We start from the raw sequence: 24,912 nt of genomic DNA, 5'->3' as shown, positions 1-24,912 counted from the left end.
TTTTCAAAGGGGTCCATTGAACTCTCAGCTCAATATATCTGAATAAAAAAGGGTTCTCTGAGTACCCACAAGTCTCCCCTAAATTTCCTCCTTCAAAATAAAGCTGTATATTAGTCTTTTTGGGGACCAGACAACCAGCCTTTTGGCATTGGTGAGCTAACATATGATGAGACCCCCCCCCCCAAAAAAAGTGCCAATTTGTTTAACTATGTTTGATTTTTTAATAGTTTGGAAATGGAAGGTTCTATCTAGCAGTTATATATCAAGAAAACTAGACAAAAAAACTAAGTTATCAAAAGAGAAAATAAGTTCTACTGTATACTGCCAGGATGGACATAATTGCGCTATAACAATATAATAATTGCATCCACTCTACTGTTACATGACAAGCCTCATTTTATTGTCTTTCATGGATGAAAACAGAAACTGCGTGTACAGAATGGTAGTCACATGCAATACAAAAATATGAATTTTTACAATAACATAAAAAAACATGTATTGGCCCGTTCTAAAAAATTGTACAGCTTTTATACAGTTATTTTTATACATGAAAAAAATATAAATATATATACATCTGTAATAGCCATAGCAGTACCTATTCAAAAATGTTGTGATGTATTTTACATAGAAAAATGTTTATACAAATATTAGAAGAATCATGTTCATTTGCTATACATTAAATAATGTATGTACATTACATACCATTGGATTTGCAACACGACGTTTACTGCGGTCAAAACCAACCCTACGTGTTCAGACACGGTACGCTCACTCAGTCACACGTGCACCCACACACAACACATAAATACAAGCACGCCAACTGAAGCCAGCAATCACAAACAGTATACACAAGCGCGCACAAGAGGTAATGTCTTAGGAAGATATAGGACACTTTTGCGCCAGGTTCCTGATTTATATTTTTTGTTTTTGCGCAGAGAATGAAATTGCTCGACTTCTTGAAAGAAGGATCTTTCTAAATAACTCTTATAAGGTGCACTTTACACTTCAATGGATGGACATTATTATTAAAAAGTCTTTTATCATAAATAGCCAGCATTATTCTATTCCCCATGTGGATTGTGAATGATGAAGGGAATATTTCACCTGTGTCTTTTCGTTTCAGCTGCTGTTTAGCGTACAGAAGTCTTCATCAGTGCCCTGTTTTCAGATGCATCCAATAAACAGTGAATTTACCAGGTTATACTCCAAAAAAAGACAACATACAAGTGAGCATATCACACTCTCAGAGCCTCTGAGACCCTCCTGAAGAAAAAGAAAAACAAAAACACTGCAAATATGACTATTCAAACTAAACAACAACAACAAAAAGAGTTCATGATTATTTTTTTCCTGTTGACAAAGTGCATATTGTGTCTAGACATGGGCCATCTCACCACATGCCATCACACAACCGTTCAAAACTGAGAGAGAGGAGCAGAGAGGCAGTTGGTTTGAGAACATCGCTCAGCCTGCAAACGTGTGTAAACCCCCTCAGGGAAAACACAGATAAATGAAGTGGTCCATTTGGTAGCAGGGTCCATTTTATGTCCAGCAGTGTTTTTTTATTTGTGTGTGTTTCAGAGAGAAAAAGAGCCGTGTGGTTGGTCAGGGCCCCGGCGAGAACAACCACATCACAGCAGCACAGAGAAGGTGAGCAGGCCCGAGGACGGGGCGACCGTCAGCGGGCGCAGACCACAGCACACCAGTCAGTCTCAGCACAGACACCACAAGCCAGTTATTCACAATGCTCAGAGTCCCGGACGACATCACAGAACAAAAAAAAAAAGGAAGGCAAAGAGATACTGGACGAAAGGAGGGAAAGCGTGAAGGACGACAGCTGTGTCCCCTCCCCTCCCCCTCCCGCCACACCTCGCTCCACCGATCCTCTCTTCCCAACAAGAAACCCCAACGGTTAGACATGGAAGATCAGACTGTGGATTAGTGGAAGCAGTGTCTGTTTCAGGCAGAGGCAATGCTTTGATCAATCCTGTAAGAGTTAAGGATACAGGAGCATGCAAGGCAGACCCAGGCTTTGTTTTGCATTGCTTATGTTTCAGAGTGACTGCTACAACCTACATTGGAAAAGAGAATAAGAAAAGAGAGAAAAGAGCAAAGAAAAAGACAGACGTTAGACGGTTAGTGAAAGTGCAACAGCTTAACAGTGAAGAAAGCATAAATTTGAAAAGCAGCAAGATATTACATACAAGTAGATGAGTTAAAGGACAACAGGTCAGGCTGTGTGAATCCAATCAAAGAACTGTTTTAAGACTCATTATGTCATGACCATGCAGACCTCTTAGTCATATGTGCTGTTTCCTTTTTGAGGAAACTTTGCTTGCACCTCCTCCATTATCCAGCTAAACAAAACTGGCATTTTAACTATACAGGATTCGTAGTGAAGCCCCTCAAAATAAAATGATTGCTTGTAGTCTTAGAGCAGACAGAAAAGAGGAATGTGAAAAAGCAAATCATGAATAAGACGCAGGAAACAAGTGGGAAACATGGTGTAAAAGTTGTGATGAAGTCATGTCAGTGACTGCATAGAGGGTGTTTGGCAACAGGAAGTGGAAAAGCTGGTCTGGGTAAAAATAGGATGAAATCCAGTGTGGTGCAGAAATGTGCAGGATTACCACATACTTGTGGAGATGACATCATGGGAGAAAGTTATGACTTTTTAGCTCTAAATATTCCCTCAACTTAAGTTTTTTGTGTGTGTTTAACTGAATTTTTACTTGGTTGTTTCACAGTTTGGACAGTTACTCTTGGCTTTAGATGATGACATGCCACAAAATGACCCATATTTATAACTAGATGAGAATCAGAGAGGTGTAAGTGACATTTAACTTTACAGGACAGCCAAAACAAAAAAATGATCATGCTTTTTCCTGACTTTGTTTATTGAGTCTTCAATATACTTAAAATCAACATTTTGACATTATTTTTTAAAAATATTTTAAGTAAGTGAGTCTTTTGGTTTATGATGAATAAATCTGGATTGGTTTAGAAGTACCTCTTTGGCAATAGACAGCATTTATTATGAGCTTTCATTTGATATATATAACTCATTTCTGCCCAAAATGTTACTTATGCCCCTCTGAGTCCCACTTCTGGACAGTGAGAACAAAGAAATGAGTTAGCTGAGTGATTGCACAGTTAACCTCATCCATCTGCTGTTTCTTGCTAAATTACAGTAGTTTCACACACGTAAGAGGACAGAAATGAATACAAACACAATTTATAACTTTAAATCTGTCTGGATCTGTCTTATACATCTTAACTTGTCCTGCCAGCCTTGTTTAAGGAACTGAAAATTGCCATGACAACAAATTTCCCAACCACACTGCGCGACAGTCTGTGATGTTTCTCTTGACATGTATGAGACAGTGACAGTCGTTCCTTGTGATACTTTTTTCTGTCCAAAATGCGCCGTTTTCATCGTGAGACAATTGTCAAGAATGTTGTGTGACAATTAATAAATTAAACTTTACAATTCACATTTACATAACACATAAACCACAAACTTCACATTTCATTAAAGAGCAAGCAACAGCAGAGCTGAGAGGAGCGATGCCGTGGTGCAGTGACAGACCGTATTTGGGTCATGTGTGATGATGAACAGTTTATGAGATCCTTCAAACCTATTTATGTTACTTTCAAAATATATCTACCAAATACATCCATGAATCTTCTTTATAAGTAAGACTATATAACGCCAAACCTAACCCCTGAAGGCTGCAGTCTCACTTTATTTGGAGTCAGCGACTAATAGGATCATCACTGACAGGCCATTGTACCACAAGGAACCAGGTGACGAGAACTAAGGGATCTTTTTTTTCTGTTTTCACACGTCCAGTGTCTTGACATTGTCCTTCATTTCTGGATACCTACTCTGCAGACTTCCAGAAATGTCCGGGGTGGGAGAGCCTGCGGTTGAGCTTGGGCAGCTTCTCCAGCATGTCGGCCAGCTGGGTGAAGGTCGGCCTCTCTCTCAGGTCGTACGCCCAGCAGGCGGACAGGATCTCCTGAGAAGACAAAACCCTTTGAGTCAAAGCACGGAACGTGTGTCCACTGTACAGAGGACTATAAATGATGATTGACCTAAAAAAGTTTCACATCTACATGTCACTCTTTTATAAGCAGAACAAATATATATTTTTCTGAATGACTGACACTCACAGTGACCTCCTTGCCGAGGCTGATCTCCGCCAAGACCTTCTTTATGCCCTCTCCGCTCCCCACCTGCCAGATGGTAGCTTCCACATGCTGGTTGGTGATTGGCCAGTCCCTTGCTTGAAGCTCATACCAAATGGTGCTTAAAGAGGCAGAGAATAAGTATGATTATTCTGTCAAATGATAAACTAAGTATGCTCCTCAGTCAGAAACAGGTGTGGCTGAACAGTAGGTCCCCAAGCTTAAACTAAGATGAGTGGGCAGAACTCACCCAAAGGCGTACACATCTGCTGCGGTGGAAAAAGGAAGGCGGTCCTCATTGTTACCTGGGCTCATCCTGCGCACAATCTCTGGTGCGAGATAACAAATCCAGCCATGTGGAAGTTTTAGTTTGTTCTCACGCCTGGATTAAAAAAAAAAAAAAAAAGGTACACATTTGTCAGTAACAAATCAAATGGAGTGGAAAATCTGAGTGGATAGATGCATTAACTAGAGTGGAAAATGCATTAACTAAATGTAGTCCATCTCCAACTCCTGTGCACAAAAGCTATTCATGAAGCCATACACAAAGGGAGGACAACATTAGCAGGCTGTGTGTTCAAAATGTTCTTCAAAAAACAGGAGTGTGCTGCAAAGTATTTTACAATCAGGAGACTTCAATATGGGCAAAAAATACTGTCTGACAGGGGAGATGCCTGCAGGACTGGAGCCACTGTGGACCTCAGCAATTATTACAAATCACTGGCCCTCCCCAGGTAATAGCAGTGTGGTGTGAAACAGCACTTTGGCTGTTTTTAAGGCGTCTCGAGTGGCGTCACTTACCTTCCCTCCTGAACAACTCCAGAGATGCCAAACAGCCCGAAGTCTGTGATTATGACTTTATTGGTGTCATGAAAAACATTCTTTGACTTCAAGTCTTTGTGAACAATGCCTTTAGCGTGCAGATAGCCCATTCCCTGCATCAGGAGACAAAGTGACAGTTATGGACTATTTGTCTTTTTGCTGTGGTGTTAACTTTTCATACACATAGCCTAAAGAATTAGCCTGGACAGGCAAAATACTAATTATTCATATTCAGGTTGCACAAAGAAATATATTCCAAAATAGAAACATATCTAATAAACAATGTCATATTTAATTTCTCTGACCTATTTATAATACAGATATCTTGTTTCTTATAATGAAAATATTTTTTTTGGCATGTAACTTCAGGGCTGGAAAACACAACATGTCAGTGCTTAATGGGAAACTCAACCTGGACCTTATTTTCCCATGTTAGAATAGGGTTATGTGCAACAGGGTTGGTGCAATATAATAGGGCTATGTGCAATATAATGAAATGTGCAATACAATGAAATTTCAATTTTCATCCTCTTTTCAATTTCTATGGTCACTCCTGATCTAGTTCCTCAGTCACTCCTGATGTATTCGAATGTTTTCTACAGTTTACTATTTACTATGTGTATATCTGTACTGTTTCTCCATGTTTCTACTGTATCTCGTGTGCTATTTATGCATTTTGTTTTTACGTTACTAATGTAACAACAACCTGCCTAGGGACGACAGATGGAAATTAGCCATGGGCTACAATCTGGCATATTTACATGTACTACTGTACTATGTTCATTAATATGTACTGTCCCTACCTTAAATAAATAAATTGTAATTGTAATGTTTTTGTATCTAAGTGACTTGTAGGAACAACAATTTTCTAATTCAATGAAAGGAACCTGGTCTGTCTTTGTCTTGAATACATGTATATGTATATGAGTATATGTCTATATGTGTACTTGCATGTATGCATGTATGTAAATATACATAAATGTGTGCAGTATCCAACCTGTTTGCCATATGTTCATACTGTCTTTTTAGTTTGCTTGGTTTTTAACTACTTCATATTTGATTTTTTTGTTGTTTGTTTGTTTGTTTTTGTTTTTATGCTTCTGCTCCGGTGACTGCCTTGGCCGGAAGCATTATGTTTTCAGGTTGTTTGTATGTCTGTCCATCTGTCCCATTCTCGTGAACGTAATATTTCCAGAAGGCCTTGAGGAAATTTCTTCAAATTTGGCGCAAATATTCACTTTAACTAAACAATGAAGTGATTAGATTTTGGTGATCAAACTCTGCCATGACATCAGAAATCTTTCAGATAGGAATAAGATACATTTTTTGTTCTCCAACGTAACAAACTATTACTGGTACTCCTCCTTCCAACTCGCACTTATGTTTCCACCATTTATTTCCTGCAACAAGTCATCTCTCGTGAGTTTTCAGAAAGAGACTTATTCTTCAGCGAGTTGGACACAAATCAGACCAGGATAAGTGAAAGGTACAGAAAACTCTTTCATTTCTCTGTCGGGTCATTTCCGTAATGTTGTGAGACACTTATTATAACAATCTGTGACAAAAAAGGTTAAATGAAGAGGTGCACCAGCCTCAGGTGGTTACATTGTAGCCTGTTTTGGTGCTGCTGGCTGCAGCCCTTTCTCTCAGCATTGTACTACTTTCAAAAACTGTTGTTCCCAAAAGTCACAAACAGGGTCCAGGTTGAAAAATACTGGAGTTCTCATTTAGATCATTACAAATGCATCAATGAATAGAAGAAAGAAGAAAGATAAATTACCTTTACAATCTCCTGAGCAATTTGTCTTGTCTTATTAATATCCAAAGTGTTTTTAGTGTCTCTTACAACTGAATACAGCGTCCTCCCTTTACAGAAACTGTGGATGCGGAGAGAGACAAGAAAAGATTCAGTTGAAGATGAAAGCATGCATTTGAATGAGAATCATTTCAGAGGTGAGTTTGATGCGTCTGCTCTCACCTGGTGATGATGGCTAGATGGGGTGGAGCCATGCAGGCCCCCATAAAGAGGACCACATTCTCGTGCCTGGTTTGTCTGTAGTTCATCACCTCCTTTTTAAAGAGCTTCAGGTGATCCTGATTGTTCCCGTCAATCTCAAGAAGTCGGATAGCGACCTCGCCGTGCCACCGACCCTTGTGCACTTTGCCCCAGCGGCCCTGCAAGGACAAACAGCTTCAGCAGAAGTGCCTTTTCTGAGTATTATATGTACACTATTAACGTGAGAGTCCGATTCCTCACCTTTCCTATGAGTTCTCCGAGGTCCAGCTGCTCAAAGGGGATGTCCCACTCCTGCAGGTACACACTGGTCTGACTCGCCTTGCGGGAGATGGGGCCTTTCCACTGGTTTCCCCGAGAGCTGGGCAGGTCATCCAGCTCATCACACTCACCATCTGAGCCTACGTTCATCCTGATGTCCTCCCCATCATCCTCGTCTTCCCCTTCATTCTCATCATCTTCCTCTTCTTCCTCATTATCATCCTCTGCATCGGGGTCTTCATCTTCAACCTCAATTTCCTCCTCCCCTTCCTGTAAGAAGGTGGTGTTTTGTTAATCTACTCTGCATATAAAATGGATAAAACATTAAGTCTACCCTAAAACAGTTGAGTGAAAATTGTTTACTTACAAAACTGTATATTAGGGAGCTGGAGCTCCCTACTGGATGGTTACATATTTAGTTTTATGGTGGATGAGTCAATATATTTGGTAAATGTGAGCCAGCATTGACTTCTAAGTATTGTTTTCCCTTTGTATCCAGCTTATCGTTGCTGTCTCAGTTTTAAAACAGTGATATTTACATGTCAGCAAGACTCTCATAGTTAAATTAATAACACCACAGCTAAAGCATCATCACAGCCAAACAAGTCGACCTGGTTCCATAAACAAATGTCAGAGGAGCTATTGTTTTCAGCTAATGTCAGGCAATCCACACTGAAATTATTTACAAGAAACCTGCAATCTGGGTATTTTAATGACATGAAAAAATGCTATCATTATATCACTAAAAATGACCTCATATGTGCCAGAATTCATAGAACACATCTACTGCAGTCCAGTACAGTTTGAGAGAAATGAGCTTAACCAATGACCAGTATAATCACATTACATTTGTCTGGAATGAAGTGATGTAACACCTTACTGTTCCTAAATACAGTAATCACAATACAGTTTCTAATCAAAACATATGTTGTTACTCATGTTACACAAATTATTCAATTATCTGCTTAATGAGCAGATAGAGAGAAATCATCAAATGCACGGACAACAGCGTCGCTGTCCAGTACGCCCGTAGACAGGCCCCTAAGCCTGGGCAGTCTGTGCTGACTGAAAAAGGATGTTCACAAAAAGATTAGTGTCCTATCTGTGATGCAATAAAATATATTTGTTCTCTAATAAATGTAAAATGATTTCAGTATATTTCACTGCCTTTTAAGAGTTTTAAGCATAATTTGATGAATATCAGGATAATAAAGTGAATTGCAATTATTTTGACCAGGATAATCATGAAATTAAACTTTCACTTATCCCATGCTTGATCTGAGTTGTCTGAGTCTCTCAGTCAATCAGCTAATTTTATTTCTTTTCCCATCCCTGTGCTACCTTGAATGGATATTAGTCGATGATCATCAGTCCCCAAAAGCTGAACAGAATGTGATGCAAAGATACAGAAATATGACTCAGAACAACATTACACTGACAATACAACCTGAACTAAGTCATGTTGCACATTACCTCTTCATCTTCATCCTCTACCAGCTCAGCATGAATGTCATCCGCCGACTGCTCGATCTCACTGCTGTGATACAGAGAATTGATATCAGAGGCGTAAAATTCAAGAAAAACTGAACAATTCAGCTACTGAGTGAACTCATAAATGTCTTACACAGAGTCTTGGAGAACATCAGGGTGCAAATGAGCAGGACTGGATACATCTGTAAAGAAAATGAAGACAATTTAACAAGAAATAAGATAAGAAAAAAAAGTCTATTTCTCTTATGTCTGGCCCCCTTTCCCCTTCGGAAAGCCTCATGGCACACTGCATAAATGAAATTTCTACTCATGCAATTCCCCACTACCACCAGCAGATGGTGTTACAGGCCGTTAAGTGACAACATGCAATCCTTGTGCTGGCACACACTGGTGAAAGATAGCAACAGTAACTGTTACTGCTCCCACCCTAAAAGCAAACATGCAGAGGACGGAGAGAGCTACGGGGAATCTAAGGTTTGAAGAGTGGAATGATGGGAGAATGACAGTGCAGCTTGACACTTTCAGACCGTCAACTCACCGGGGAAGATAAACTGCTGTCTGTGCTGAAAGTAACAGGCAGCTTTTGCAAAAAAGAGAAAGGGAAAGACCAGCGAGCATGGCAGGGAAGGAGACTCTTGGTTAGAGAAGCTTTGAGGTGACAGATCTTGTAAAAAGCACAGTTGTTCCTCAGTGTTAATGTCAGATATGGAGAGAGAAGGGAAGAGAAGCATGTTTGTGTCACATTAATACTGTTAAACTGGAATTATTCAGGGAAAAAATGTGTAACAAGGAGAAATTCAGAGTACAATGCTAACATGCACATTTCATTTGGGTTTGTTTGTGTTTATCAGGTTATCTATAGTTGTGTTTCTGTACCCAGGCATCTGTGACGCTTACCTGGGAAGTTGAAGCGGCTGTCCCGGTGGCCTTTTGGCGAGGGGTTGGGTGGTGGGGTGGCGCTGGGGGGGTTGCTCTGCTGGAAGGGTGCAGGGGAGGAAGGTGTGGACGAGGTGGTGGAGGACGGATTGCTGCTGGAGTCCAGCTGGTTCAGCACAGGAGGATGATCCTAGTTGGGCAGAGACAGATGCAAACGACACAAATCAGAATTAATGTCTAAGACGACTTCGACAGCTTCAACACTTTGTTTTACTCTCATTTTACACTGTAGCAGTCTGTGTGATTTCAAGGAAAGTCTGTTGCGTTGCGCTATGGCAGAAATACGGATTGCTACGGACGGTATAAAATGTGGAGAGCTTCACTAATCTTTACAATGTTTTGAAAGGGCAGATGGTGAAAAGACTGAAAAGCCAATGGCAAAATCACTTGCAGAATTATTTGTCACTTCCCTCTAAAACAAACACATGCAGAATTGGATCAGAGAGAGAGATCATCTGTGCAACAGGAACCGATGGGGATTATTGCAAATGTGGTCTTAATTTTCATACAAATGCTTAAGTGCCAGAGACAAAACTCAAGTCTTGCACTTCAGTGACATCCCACACAGTGGCTATCTTGGTGTCATCTTTTGTAAATTCACTATAAATCAACGCTGTTTTTAAGTTCTACATAAAGTGACTGTGTGTGCTATAATTCAGGACTCCGTATTTTACCTTTTTCGTAATGGCCTTCGGTAGTGTGCCAAACTGCGGTGCTTCTGGCGGCCGGTCCACAGGGTTGTTTATATCAGAAGGAACAGACTCGGTCCTCCGAATTTTGGCAACTAGAAGAGAAATTGGAAATGTTAACGATGTATATGCACAACTCATTGAGTCGATCAACCGTAGATTGAGGATGAAACAAAGCTTACTTGGTAGAAATGAGATTCTGCAGGATGGGGCCTCCTTGGTGCATTTGTTGTGGCACTTTAACCTGAACAGATATTTGGCAGAATATCAGCATGTGGTATCTCTTCTAGTCCGGCTCCTGAACTGAATCCTGTCAGAGCTACTGTGTTTCCTCCTAACATGCTACTGTTCTACTGTCTTGGTCAATAACAAAACACTTAAAGTCGACAAAGTGCTTAACTCACCGACAGTGTTTGCACTTCACCCCAAACATCATGTTCTTCTGGCACACCTGACACGTCTGGGACAGCCAGGACTTGGTTGAAAACCTACATGAACACAAGAAAAGGTATCAAACCTGCAGTATTAAATTATGTATTATTTTATTAAAAACAATTCTAGCTTGTTAGCTTTATCATGACATAAGCTTAGGACAGAACATATCGTGTGTAAGAGAAAGATGTACCTGTGTGTGACTGCTAGGCCGATGTCCCTCCTCACTGCTTGTGGGGAGCTGCGATGCACTGCTACGTTATCTAGCCAAGAAGAAAGAGATGGAAGGACGGAAAGATCAAGGGGAGGATTGGGTTATGTCGAGAAAGACTGGTATCTATGACATATCTAATGACGTGACCCCAGTGCAGGCCTGCTGTCGGGGAAAGGGGTCAAAGATGACAATGGTGATTGATATTTAAATAAATTTTACCTTGTCATTTGATACCTTAACCCCACAGTTATTGTGAAAATGGTGCGGTTCAGTTTCGACCACACCAGGTACTACAGGCAAGCTGAATGTTGCAAAGGCAAGGAGCTGGGCAGACTAGCAGATAAAATCAGCTGTAGCAGGGTCAGTTTTAAAGCTAGTATGTATCACATGTAACTAGATGACATTATTTTGTTGGGAATAGGCTAAATAATGCTCCAAAGTGAGGCTACATTTTTGCGAGGAAAGAGCTGCATTGCCATTTTTCAAAAATGTTAGTGGAATATTTCTGCACACTGGGGTCCCTTAACAGTCCTGGAATTGCATAAATGAACACATAATAAACACTGGATTTGGAAATTGTCACAGATGAAAGAGTAAATGTATTTTTCCACTCATGACTTGATCTTATGATTTAAGGCCTTGCAGTAATTCTTTAATGAGAGTTACTTTTTCCCTAATCATTCATTGGAGGGCATTTTCCTCTGGTTTTGTTTTAAAGTGAAAGGAGGATTAAAACTGTCACAGTCTTATTTTATAGAAAACATTTCTCTATTTTGAAATATAACTTACTAGACCTTTTGTGCTTCCTGATCATATGAAGTATATGTACATATGCGAAACAGAGCATGACCTGGGTGGGTCTATAACACTGGATTTGGAAATGGTTGTAAGAGACTCCATCTGTCACTGTTAGGCTAATACCCAGGAACTCATTTGAAGTTGCACGTGTTAGTATTAGAGCTGTGGGTGGGTGGGTGTTGGTGTTTACGGTATCAGCTAACAATTATTCATTATCGATTAATGTGTCAATTATTTTCTCAATTAATCAATTAGTTGTTTGGCCTATGAAATGTCAGAAAATGGTTAAAGATCTTAATCAGTGTTTCCCAAAGCTCAAGATTACATCCTCTAGTGCCTTGTTTTGTCCATAACCCAAAATTATGAGACCTTTGTTACAGGTCGCGTGGTGATGCTGAAATGGGTGTGGATGAGGAGCCCAATTTGGAAAATTTTGTCCCTGTCCATAATTTCTAATGGCGGCCTGCCCCAGTAGTAAATCACATTAAAAATGAGCATTCAACATTTTAGATTTTGTCATTAGAACAGGATCAGGAATGATTGAGGAAATGTTCAGTCACATTCAAACCCAAACACATGAATACATTTGAAATAAAGATGAGGATTAGTACATTTTTTAGAACCAATTTAACAAACTATGCTTATTTCGTCCAGAAATCCTTTCTATTTTTGACTGGTCATATTGGATAATCATAAGACTATTTTTGGCACGTCAAACATGCATATTCACCAAATCAGCAAAATAAAAGAATATATACACGATGAGCATGACTCACTCTTAATGGTGCTGTGCTCCTCCATGAGGGTGGGCGTGCCAGGCAGGTTGTAGGATGCTGTGGTGGCAGCTGGGAGGACTCCAGGAGTGCGCGCAGACATGACAGGGTAACGGGAAGGTGAGTCCTCACATCCATTCCCGTTAACTTGCATATTCAGTAACAGCTTATTCTTTTTAACACACCTGGAGAGGAGGAAAGTTAAAGAAATGTGAGCATCAGTGGGTCCAGTTCACTGGCAACAAACTAAGACTGGATGTTACAGCGGATCTGCAGCATCGCTGGAACACCAGACTGTTCGGGACAGGTTATGTAAGGGCTAGAGAGAGGCACGTTGGAGTACCTAAATAGCACTGGCACGGGATAGACAGGGTGACATGCTTAACACCCAGACTGAAGTCACAAGGACTGAAGCGCCGAGCAGTGCCAGCTCTGTGGTTTACACACACACACACGCACATGAGTAATCCTCGTTAGAAAAAGAATCTGTTTGTTTTAATCTTGAGTTCTGTTCAATCAGCAATCAGACCTGTGACCTGTTTTCAGATTGCTGTTGTTATATACCACAAAGTGTACAAAGCCAGGATAAACTAGCAGGATTGTGTGTGTGTGTGTGTGCATTAGATGCATTGGATCTATGTCAGCCATATTTACTTCTGCCGTTGCCCAGTTTTTTTCCCCACTAAAGCTTTCCATAAACAGACAGGATATTATGGATAAACATGTGGCTTGTTTGTGTATGTGCATCCAATCACAATAGAGAGAGAGAGAGAAAAAAATGAGGGAGAGAGAGAAAGAGATTGTGTGTCTTGCCACCTCTGAGCATTAGTCCTAGGAAATACTTCCTGTTTTGACATGAGTCATAATCTCTGGGAATCTGTGAGGGGATTAGCTCCACTCATACAGCCGGAGCAAAGGAGCAACAGGCAGGATGTGAAAGGATGTAGAAAGAGGGTGAGTGAGGGAATGTGAGCGTATCTGCCTCTGTCCTGACACAAAGTAAGACTGAGGTGAGAACGAGACACTGGACTGATGTTTTTTAGGAGAATTGTACCAACAGCTGCTGTCATCAGTGGTTGATAAGAAACATGAGGCTGTAACAGTAACCCAATTACTGTAATACCACCATGATCATGCTTGTTCAAGTAGGCTACAGCACCCACTCCTGCTATGTGTTGACTTTGCAGCAAAACCCCTTCCCTCAATTTGTCATGCCTTTTTTTTCTACCTTCAAACCTTCCTGACAATTCACTGGGGTATACTGTATATAATGGAATTTTTATGAAAAAACAAAACAAAACAATGAATAATGAACAGACAGGAAACAAATGAGCACCCTTTTTTCATAGATTCTTGCTGGATGACCAAAGGACATGTGGACACATCAACAGAGCTGAGATGATATAGCAGTGGTGGCTGCAGACTGGCAGTTGAATAAAATCATGTGGCTATTAAACTACTTTTGTGGTTGGATAAAGTCATCTCAAGATAAAATTATTTGTGGCAATATTTTCAAGATTCCATCTCTAGTCCTATTTATTTGGTTAGCAAGGAGACCTATGAAGCATTTCTTTTTACAAGTCCTGTAACATTATCCTCACCACTCTCAGTTAGCGTTGATCTCAGCACAGCTGTTTCACCTGTAAACACTGACCTCTGGTGGCACGTGCTGTGCGCTACAATACATCACGTTAAAACAGCATCTCCGTATCAGTTTAATGGGCAGAGAAGTGTCTGGTTTTTTTGGACGGTATTGAAAATCAGAACTTTGGGATTTCTATATACCCCAGTATACCCTCATACCTTGAAGATGCCCAAGCCTATTGGCTAATACAGTGTTTGAAGTCATCTTACCAAATGTCAAGGCAAATCGCAAGCATTCAATAAATAGATAATGGTATGAAACAGTTCCTACAATTCCATCGATCCCTAAAAGTGCCATCAGTGCATTTTATGAGGATCAATTAATCACTTCACTCGTACAAAAACTAGTTGTAGTGGAGAATCATATTACTTCATCTTTTAGTAATGGAATGGCAGAGCTGCAGTAGAGTCTAAACAAAAAAAAACTGCTAAGATAAAATGAGATTTGGGAAAGTAAACAGTTTTTCGATTTGTTAACATCTTGGCAGGACATCTGTGTTAGCATCCACAGATCCTTAGATTAGGAGACATGTCAATTTAGAAGAGCCTTGACAGACGTTTCTGTTTAGTCTATAGAGCTCACCATTGTCGTTATAGTTCCTCAGTGGTTCTGGCACACTGCTTGACAACTCTTGACAACAGTGTTAGTCCTGCGCATGGCACTGATTGGCTAACTGAGTGGCACCACGGAGTTCATAGGTTATTTTTATTTTAACTGAGAAACTGCTGTTTCATGTCACAACGCCAGATGAATCAATCAGAGTTCAATGGAGTGGGCAGATTCAAAGGTCTGGACCTAGGCAATTACTAGGCATTAGCTTGGGTCCATCTTTGCTTCCTGTTAGCTGATGTAATTTAAATACACTGCAAAGCATTCCAACAGGAAATACAAAGGGACCTATTTAGAATACAAGTTCATAACAGTTCATATAAAATTTGGATTTATCAGACCCATTATTAGTAAAGAGTAAGTAGTAAAGCACCTTAAGAAATCAAGGTGCAAACAGTAATGAGACCCCAGGCTGAAGAAAATGCCTGCATAATATGGTTAAAGAACTGCAAAGACAATGCTAGTTAACTATACGTTACAGTAGCTCTCCTCTCCCAGCACTTTCCCCAACACTCCCCAATTCCCGTAAACCTGTGCTAACAAGGCCAACGGCGGAAATGTGTTACAATTAGAATTTGATCTGAGGATTTCAATTTAGTTCTAATCTGACCTAGTTAGAGAAAGCTCTTGTAAAAGGTGATTTTTGTAACAGTATATTACACCAAACATCTTTCTGAGCACCTACTTATTGGTGGGCGGGTCCTCGATGCGGTTGCCCAGCTGGGACTCGTGGCTTTTGCTGCGTGTCAGGGTGATGTTGGGAAGTAGATGCAGCACTTTGCGGGACGGAGGTGGAGGAGTGCAGGGGGGCTTCAGTCGGTGACGCCTCTTTGAGGGTGGAGTTATGGGTGGGGTGGATGTGTGTCCGTGGAGCCGTGCTGCGCGAGCTAAGGACATTGGGAATGGATCTGTGAAAGGGCTTTCACTGTGGCCATATGATGCCAGCGCCTCAGGCGTGGGTGCTGCCGACACCGAACCAGAGCGGGGATGAGGGAAGGTGGCGCAGGGGGTGGATGGGGTGGACTGGATGGCGGATGGGCGGGCGAGAGGTGAGGGACTGTGAGGGCGGAGTGGAGTCCCCAGGCTGGTTAGCTGGTCTGCAGTCAACAGAGAGCCACTGTCCCTCCTTGTGGGCTCAGACAGCCAGGGGCCGCCATCCTCTCTCAGTTCACCTCCTGGACAAGCAGAAAAACACCATCAGCAGAAAGTCCAAGAAGAATACAATGTGATGCATTCGATCTTTGAGGCTCCCATGGAGGAAACACATACCTGATTCAGTGGCACTCTTCAGACAGGAGAGGGCAGCACTGAGCCTAGCACATTCTTCTGAACTGGACCCTAGTCTTCGCATTGTATCCCTCACCTGAGCACCTGTCATCTGCAGTAAGGCATCCAGGGACAACTTTGCTTCAACTGCCTGTAGACAAGCAATAACAAGAAAAAGAGGGGGTGAGCGCTCCATGAGCATACAAGACTGAGCACAAACACAAGCAATATACATGATGTACCAGTGGGAAGCTCTGCAACAAGAAAGCAATCAGCAGGTACACCACTGAGAGAATAACAGTTATAGAATAAACTAATAATAATCAGGCTGTTGGTGATTATTTGCTAAATCTTCAGAAACAAGACGCACATTAGCTTCTCCTGTACCTAAAACTTAATAATGTGGACATAATAAAACTGATGACATCTGTATCAAATGGAAAAGCAAAGACAATCTGCTTGAAATCATTTATATAACATCATTAAAAACTTCAGTTGTAAATCTTGTAACACTGCAGTGGTCTCAACACCATGATGGCTGCCAGGCTGAGAGTCAGCATTAAAAAGGGCAGCATGTTACAGTATTAAATAGGTCATACAACCACTGACTTGCACTGTTCCTGGAAATTGGTGGTAATCCTGTACGTTTGGGACATTTATCATACTGCGTCTTCCACTTATCTGGATGTGCAGATTATTCAGTACCACAGACGTGGTTTCATGCCTGTATTTGTAGATAGTGGTAAAAACTTTAGACAGGATTTGTGCACAAAATCTGCAGTGGTCAAGGCCACCTTGTTTGTGCTTGGTTTTGAATGTTAGACTCAGACAAGTTTTGGGTCAAGGCAGAGCCTGAACTAATATTTAATCAGTGTCTATGCAAATCCTTTTATTCTACTGTTTGAGAGTCAGTTGTGTTCATTCAGAGACACTCAGGATTTCCTAAACAACACATCTATGCAATGGATGAAGTAAAGCACAGTCTTAGATAGAGTGATGATTGTACAGAACCCAAGGAAACTTTGACAGCAACTAACAGGAAGACAACAGACATCACACAACATAACATTATGCAAGTGGAGGATTGCATTAGTAAAGCAAAAAAGTCAGAGTGGGAGGCAGACTGTGTAGCACTGGCAGGCTAGAAATGAAGAAAAATAACACTCGGATAAGACACAGATACATGGTTAATACACTGCAACCTGGTTTGATTTGCAATCACATTTCCCTCTAAACTTAGAAGGTACAGGTCCACAATAATGTGACACCTTGCGACAAACTGACAACTTGTCATATTAGACATTATAATGTGAATCAACTCTTTTATCAAACAATAAAGAGACAGCAAAATGCAATGTAATGGATGAGGTTTTCTAAATTAGCAGACAGTAAAACAGTGCTCAAAATTAACTATGAGATAAGATTAATAAAACATGTCTTGGTCCTTGTTAGTTACAGATACCTTGGCGGCAAATTGCCATTTAGTTAAATAGTGGTTTGAACATCAGACAAGGGCCTTTGCTTATATGCTGCTAATATATCAATTCTTAAAGGAATACTTTGACCCTCAGATGATCATTTTTATAACAATTACACATCCCATGTTATGTTGAATTTGTGAAGAAAAATTTGTTTTTCTTGCATGTGAATCCAAAAACGGAAAAAAAAATCCTTGATGAGCGGTAAAAGGGATCTGCGTTTAACAACAGTAAAACTAGTGTATAACATCTGTTCGCAAACTGCCACACAACTCGTGCAGTATAATCCAAGTCTCATTTATCCACTTGTATACTCAATACTTCCCATATGGACATCCCTTTCCGATGGGGAAGTGCACTAAAAGTGACATTTAACAATGCTCTCTTCAAAGCCAGACTCCATTGAGAAAAACAGTAATTTTACCTCCCTGAACACAGGAGCTACTGGTCGACCACTGCCTCAGTTGATAGTTTGTGTTTTTGTGTGACCTTGCTGGATCCGAACTAACCCTTTAAAACACCAAAGTCACACAGTAACTCAAACAAAGTAACTGATCGAGGCAGTAGCAGACCAGCAGCTCCTGTATTCAGAGAGGTAAAATCACTGTTTTTCCTCAATGGAGTCTGGCTTTCAGTTCCCGCTAAGACAGGGCTGTTTGCTGGTGGTAAAGACCCCTTTTACTTCAGTCCATTAAGATTTTTCTCCATTTTTGGATTCTTAATTTTTTTCTTTTTCTTCATTCAAGCTAGTTCCATTTATTCTTATCTCTGTTTCCTCTCATTTACACTGGTAATACAGTGTACACCACAATCAGAATGAAAAAGAATAACTGAGGAGCAGGTGGTTAAAGACAGAAAATGAAGCTGACTGGATAAAGACCTGCAAGCCTGAGGTATTTACTGTTCGTTGAACGTTCAGTTACTGAGACAGTGGGCAAAATGACAGCACAAACTGTTTCTAGCTCACAGAAGGAAATGGGAGATAGTCCAGTAAGTTTAGGATGTTTTTCTGACATGGGAAGTACGCAATCACTTATCAGTCAGGTTAAACCCTTGCACTGAGAGGGCAAACACTGATCAGAAAACTAGGGCAACCTCCCACACTCCTGTGTACACTGTAAGCAAAAAGGAAGCGCACACACACACAGACACACAGACACACAGACACACACACACACACACACACACACACACACACACGGGTGAGTGATGTGATATTCAAAAGTGGCTGTGGGCCCTCCGCTCCCCTCCCACCTACTCACTCATAATAACATTACAATTTTAGCACCATGAACAGCACAGCTTGCATACATGATTGCTGTACTGCGGCCTCCTTGATACAATGTTATTGGTCAGATTTGCCATTTATGTGTGCACAGCAATTAACATCACATGGTCATGAAGTCTACACATTAAGTCAAGTGGGTTAACTGGGTTAAATGGTTACACTGGTGGTTAAATGGGCTGCTTACTGGCTGGCATTTTAGAAGTCCCAGAATATAACACTAATGTGTAGTGTGCAAAGACATGTGCATAGAACTAAAAATGAAAGTACCTCAGAAGGGTGTCATACAAACAGAGAAATGAGAAATTTAAATTTTACGGTATTTGCCGCAACACCTGTATTCACCCTGTGTCTGAAACGCCCCATTTTAGCGCCTGTAAGCCCCCCTCCCAAAAAAGCCCAGTTTGCTTTGTATTTGTGCTCGCAGTGTTTCTACAACCAAATTGCAGCTGGAGGAATGACCGTAATGGAATATAAAGGCATGTTCTACCGTGAAAAATCACATATTAAAGCTTCAAAACCAAAATCTCGTTCATTGGAATATGATCCAAAATCGGGGAGAAATTAGCAACTTCTGCAACCAAGATTACATGTTTCCCAGACGTTAGCATATAGCTACATGTAACAGTGTACTTGCAGCCGAGCACTTTCTACCATGAAAAATCACCAATAAAAGCTCTTAAACCAAAATCTTCATAACTGGACATGTTCCAGAAGTAATATGATCTGACATCAGGTATAAATTAACAACATAGTAGGGCTGGACGATTATGGCAAAAATAATAATCACGATTATTTTGATTGATATTGAAATCACGATTAATAAACACGATTATTCATTGATTTCAAAACTCCACCAAAACTCAACTTTAATTATAACTTAAAAGAACAGCCAGAAATAAATTAGTAACAAGTAAACAAGTAAAAAAAATAATAATAATAATAGTAAATTAAAATAATAAGAGCAATAAACACAATAAATAAATACTAGGGCTGACCCAAGTTCGATAGCACGGGATTTGATTGTGAAAAAAAATCGAATATTCAGCCTTTTTTCCCTCCCGTTTTTTTTTGGGGGGGGGGGGACCTTGAACGCAACACCATCTCTAATGCGTGTGGCGCATTAATCGTTTTTCTTCGACTATAATGTTTTTATGATTGTGAGAAGCCAAAATCGAAATCATGATTTCGATTAATCGTCCAGCCCTACAACATAGTCAACCAAGATTACAAGTTTCCCAGATGTTAGCATGTAGCTAAATGTAGCATGTACTTGTGACCAGGGTATTGACTGTAATGGAGTATCGCTGCACTTTCTACTGTTAAAAATCACCAATTAAAGCTTCAAAGCCAAAATCCTCACAAGGGGATACATTACAGCAGGAATTTGATCCGAAATCAGGGAGAAATTAACAACATCAGCAACCAAGACTAAATGTGTTTTTTTCTGGCGTAAGCATGAAGCTGCATGTAGCAGTGTAGGCTTCTCATTACCCTTGCGGTAGCATTCCTGGAGCAGATGACCATATAAAGAAAGCTATCATGAGCTGATGTCGAGCTTGTCTCAAAAGTAGATTTAAAAAAAAGCTGTTGGAAACAGAGCATTCAGAACAGTCTGAAGCCTGAAGTCTGAGGTTTTTGGTCAAAGGCATTACTTTTACATACACTTACCTCATTATCTGATACCTTGGTCAGGTTAAATATGAACATTTAACATATAACATTACAGAAAAATAAGTAACGTATAATAGGTCCCCTTTAAGGATGATTCATGGCAATACTCAAAATGCTTTGGCAATGTTTTTGTAGTGAGTTAATCAAGATACAGCAAGGCTGCTTAGCAAAGCCACAGACAACATTGATTAGTTCACAGAAGGAAGGAGGCATGTAAGAAGCTTGCCAACATGGCATCCACATGCTTGTGTAAGATTATGTAATACCTCACTTTCAGTTGCAGCATGGAGGCAGAGAGGTTGGATTCCAGGTAGAAAAAAAACACTACATACAATCATTGTTAGTTTTTTTTTGGATCAACTATTACATAATCCGGCCCTCATAGTATAGAGTGAGGAGATGCACTGTAGAAATCTCAATCTAATAATGTTTGATCTAAATAGGTCATCAACACGCCATGACGGCTCTACATCTTTTGGGAAATCCCAGTTTGTATACAACACATACAGATGAGCGATTTCACTATGCTATCACAAAACTCAAGTTCTTTGAAAGGGAAGGTGGTGACGTCTAAACTGGAAAGCAAACAGAGCACTGAACATGACAGATATGACTAAACCTTCAACAGAAGACAAATAATCAGATATGGAACACGGCAATAAAACAAAACAAAAAGCACGCACAAGCTTGGGAGATATTAAAGAATAACAAGTGTGGAAACGTTAAAAATAAGCAGGTTACAGTTAGGTCATAAAACAAAGACAAACAGACAAGAACAATGCAAACATACAGTAGATGAGAGGGATTAAAGGAGTTCACAGCCGTGCAGGAAGGGCAGCTGGTGGAAGGAGAGGAAATTGCAAGAAAATCAAACAAATCGTGGTGGAATGAGAATTGCACAACACTTGTGAGATCAGGAAAGTATGCATTTGATGCATTTGTGTCAGGTGTGCAGAAGCAGCTAGCTGCCGGGTGCTGGTGTAAGGAGAGGTGCTGATCCAGAAGACATCGTCACTGAACAGTTAACAGCGCCTTAACTGCTAACACTGTAGCTTCCTTATGCAAAGGCCTGAGCATAATGCAATGCAGTTAATATCTTTAATAGGGGATCTCAAACTAGCTGTGATCTCATAAGTCACAACAAGATAAATAAAAACCATAGTAATAAGAGAACTGCGCACAGCGATGGGAGTAGTTTTACATGACCAAAAGTAACCTCTAGGTAAGCAGCAAATAGTGAAAAAGTTTTGATTTCTAGTATGTTTATAATTATAAATCAGATGTATAGATGATGTAAAAGTGTCTCTGTTAGGGCCCTCATTCCTCCATGAAGAGGACAGAGGTCAGAAGAGGTGGTGGGCAGTCTGGGTCCTGCTCAGAGACAAACACATGTGAAAGATATTACTGAACTCAGGCTCTCAAGCCTTGTCCACATGAACACATGTATATTGGCCTTTTGTCCACACCAAACTAAGTTTTAGGTCAATTAAAAAGGATTGTTTGTAAAACTCAATCTAGGTTAAAGATTTTCAGAAACTCTGTTCTCATTGTTGATGTGTGGGTTAAAAAAAAAAGAGTTTTTGGCTTGTGACGTCAAAGTTTGCAATGTTATCTCCTTTTTGAGGTGTCACAAATGAGGCAACATTTCGTGCAATGGCGGACATGACTATAATAGTGCTGGCTCTAATCTAATCTAACGGGGTTTTTTACATGTTCACACATAAATGTATAATTACTCTTCCACTATAGAGAGCAACTGAGTTCTCAGAATGTGCTATGGAGGTCACTGTTCAAGGTAGCCTTCTGGTAATAGTCTTTTTCAGGCTTCTAATTGGCCAGCATTTTCATCTTCTTTTTTGCTTGGCTTTAGGGTTACGATTATATCACTACCTGTTGGTTTGGTATGCTCTTGACGGTACTTCAATTGTGTTATGCGTTTTTATTTGGATGTTTTTTAACAATGCTTGTGTGGACAGGATTTTTTTTTCCTTTTAAGCAAAGGAGGGGAAACCCTGCTTTTAAAAATACCCGAGTCTGTGTGGACCATAGGCCTCAATCTGAAGGTCAGCTCTGACAAGGCCATCAAAGGGCAACACTGCCACCATGGTACACTTTGATGTCCGCAGGCTCTCGCATTGGTTGGTTTTTATATATAAATCTATTCTTGGCCTGGTTCCCTCTTATCTTTCTACATACATGTGCAGAAACCAAAATCAATATGGCCTTCACTCTCATAATATTCCTTAAATAAAGGATACATATGATGCTGCTATTGGTTTCATTCATCACATCATTTTCATAGACTCGAAACTGAGCTGTCACTTTCTAGCCTAATACAACAATTGACACCAGATGATGTTTTATTATTTGCTGATCTGCTTCAAATTACTTAACAGCTGTGCTTCTGTCATCTGTGGAAAAGATTTTCATCCTTATGTAGAAAATACAGGAGAGCCATTATAACACAAGCAGTTTTAATAGACCTACCAGTACATTTGGAAACTGCAGCTAAGGTTGGATGCAAAATGAAAAATAAAAATCAAACATACCTTACATATTTGCAAATATGCAAATTTCAATAAATATTTTCCTGAAGAAATGTGAGACTTTAACAAATATATGTACAGTACAGGTCAAAAGTTTGGACACACCTTCTCATTCAATGCGTTTTCTTTATTTTCATGACTATTTACATTGTAGATTCTCACTGAAGGCATCAAAACTATGAATGAACACATGTGGAGTTATGTACTTAACAAAAAAAGGTGAAATAACTGAAAACATGTTTTATATTCTAGTTTCTTCAAAATAGCCACCCTTTGCTCTGATTACTGCTTTGCACACTCTTGGCATTCTCTCCATGAGCTTCAAGAGGTAGTCACCTGAAATGGTTTCCACTTCACAGGTGTGCCTTATCAGGGTTAATTAGTGGAATTTCTTGCTTTATCAATGGGGTTGGGACCATCAGTTGTGTTGTCCAGAAGTCAGGTTAATACACAGCCGACAGCCCTATTGGACAACTGTTAAAATTCATATTATGGCAAGAACCAATCAGCTAACTAAAGAAAAACGAGTGGCCATCATTACTTTAAGAAATGAAGGTCAGTCAGTCCGGAAAATTGCAAAAACTTTAAATGTGTCCCCAAGTGGAGTCGCAAAAACCATCAAGCGCTACAACGAAACTGGCACATATGAGGACCGACCCAGGAAAGGAAGACCAAGAGTCACCTCTGCTTCTGAGGATAAGTTCATCCGAGTCACCAGCCTCAGAAATCGCAAGTTAACAGCAGCTCAGATCAGAGACCAGATGAATGCCACATAGAGTTCTAGCAGCAGACCCATCTCTAGAACAACTGTTAAGAGGAGACTGCGCGAATCAGGCCTTCATGGTCAAATAGCTGCTAGGAAACCACTGCTAAGGAGAGGCAACAAGCAGAAGAGATTTGTTTGGGCCAAGAAACACAAGGAATGGACATTAGACCAGTGGAAATCTGTGCTTTGGTCTGATGAGTCCAAATTTGAGATCTTTGGTTCCAACCGCTGTGTCTTTGTGAGACGCAGAAAAGGTGAACGGATGGATTCCACATGCCTGGTTCCCACTGTGAAGCATGGAGGAGGAGGTGTGATGGTGTGGGGGTGTTTTGCTGGTGACACTGTTGGGGATTTATTCAAAATTGAAGGCACACTGAACCAGCATGGCTACCACAGCATCCTGCAGCGACATGCCATCCCATCCGGTTTGCGTTTAGTTGGACCATCATTTATTTTTCAACAGGACAATGACCCCAAACACACCTCCAGGCTGTGTAAGGGCTATTTGACCAAGAAGGAGAGTGATGGAGTGCTGCGGCAGATGACCTGGCCTCCACAGTCACCGGACCTGAACCCAATCGAGATGGTTTGGGGTGAGCTGGACCGCAGAGTGAAGGCAAAGGGGCCAACAAGTGCTAAACACCTATGGGAACTCCTTCAAGACTGTTGGAAAACCATTTCAGGTGACTACCTCTTGAAGCTCATGGAGAGAATGCCAAGAGTGTGCAAAGCAGTAATCAGAGCAAAGGGTGGCTATTTTGAAGAAACTAGAATATAAAACATGTTTTCAGTTATTTCACCTTTTTTTGTTAAGTACATAACTCCACATGTGTTCATTCATAGTTTTGATGCCTTCAGTGAGAATCTACAATGTAAACAGTCATGAAAATAAAGAAAACGCATTGAATGAGAAGGTGTGTCCAAACTTTTGGCCTGTACTGTATGTCGAAACTAATGGCAGTAAGCTAGATTTTTGTTATGCAACCAAGATCAGTTTGTCAACAGGACAAGTTCATCCTGTC

General features: G+C 40.5%; 1 protein-coding gene across 3 annotated transcripts in view; it reads right to left on the bottom strand.

The window, feature by feature from the left end:
* Window positions 1–378: 378 nt before the first annotated feature.
* ksr1a (kinase suppressor of ras 1a) overlaps window positions 379–24,912 on the bottom strand; it is a 36,460-nt gene continuing 11,926 nt past the window's right edge. For 2 of the 3 annotated variants that reach the window (XM_033648742.2, XM_033648769.2), the window contains exons 3-21: window positions 16,145–16,292; window positions 15,561–16,050; window positions 12,625–12,806; window positions 11,030–11,099; window positions 10,809–10,892; window positions 10,587–10,648; window positions 10,390–10,499; window positions 9,677–9,845; window positions 9,318–9,359; window positions 8,913–8,961; window positions 8,762–8,825; window positions 7,271–7,558; window positions 6,992–7,188; window positions 6,794–6,890; window positions 4,993–5,126; window positions 4,442–4,573; window positions 4,177–4,312; window positions 3,889–4,022; window positions 379–2,072 (exon numbers count right to left, since the gene is read on the bottom strand). In XM_033648742.2, the coding sequence (XP_033504633.1) occupies window positions 2,066–2,072; window positions 3,889–4,022; window positions 4,177–4,312; window positions 4,442–4,573; window positions 4,993–5,126; window positions 6,794–6,890; window positions 6,992–7,188; window positions 7,271–7,558; window positions 8,762–8,825; window positions 8,913–8,961; window positions 9,318–9,359; window positions 9,677–9,845; window positions 10,390–10,499; window positions 10,587–10,648; window positions 10,809–10,892; window positions 11,030–11,099; window positions 12,625–12,806; window positions 15,561–16,050; window positions 16,145–16,292 (2,595 nt within the window). In that variant the 3' untranslated portion in view covers window positions 379–2,065. The remainder of the gene's footprint in view (window positions 2,073–3,888; window positions 4,023–4,176; window positions 4,313–4,441; window positions 4,574–4,992; window positions 5,127–6,793; window positions 6,891–6,991; window positions 7,189–7,270; window positions 7,559–8,761; window positions 8,826–8,912; window positions 8,962–9,317; window positions 9,360–9,676; window positions 9,846–10,389; window positions 10,500–10,586; window positions 10,649–10,808; window positions 10,893–11,029; window positions 11,100–12,624; window positions 12,807–15,560; window positions 16,051–16,144; window positions 16,293–24,912) is intronic. The other variant, XM_033648750.2, reaches the window with a different exon arrangement.

Source organism: Epinephelus lanceolatus, chromosome 11, assembly GCF_041903045.1.
Source record: "Epinephelus lanceolatus isolate andai-2023 chromosome 11, ASM4190304v1, whole genome shotgun sequence".
Lineage (NCBI taxonomy): Eukaryota > Metazoa > Chordata > Actinopteri > Perciformes > Serranidae > Epinephelus > Epinephelus lanceolatus.
Note: the sequence above shows the minus strand (reverse complement) of the source record. Positions and strands in the feature narration are given on the sequence as shown.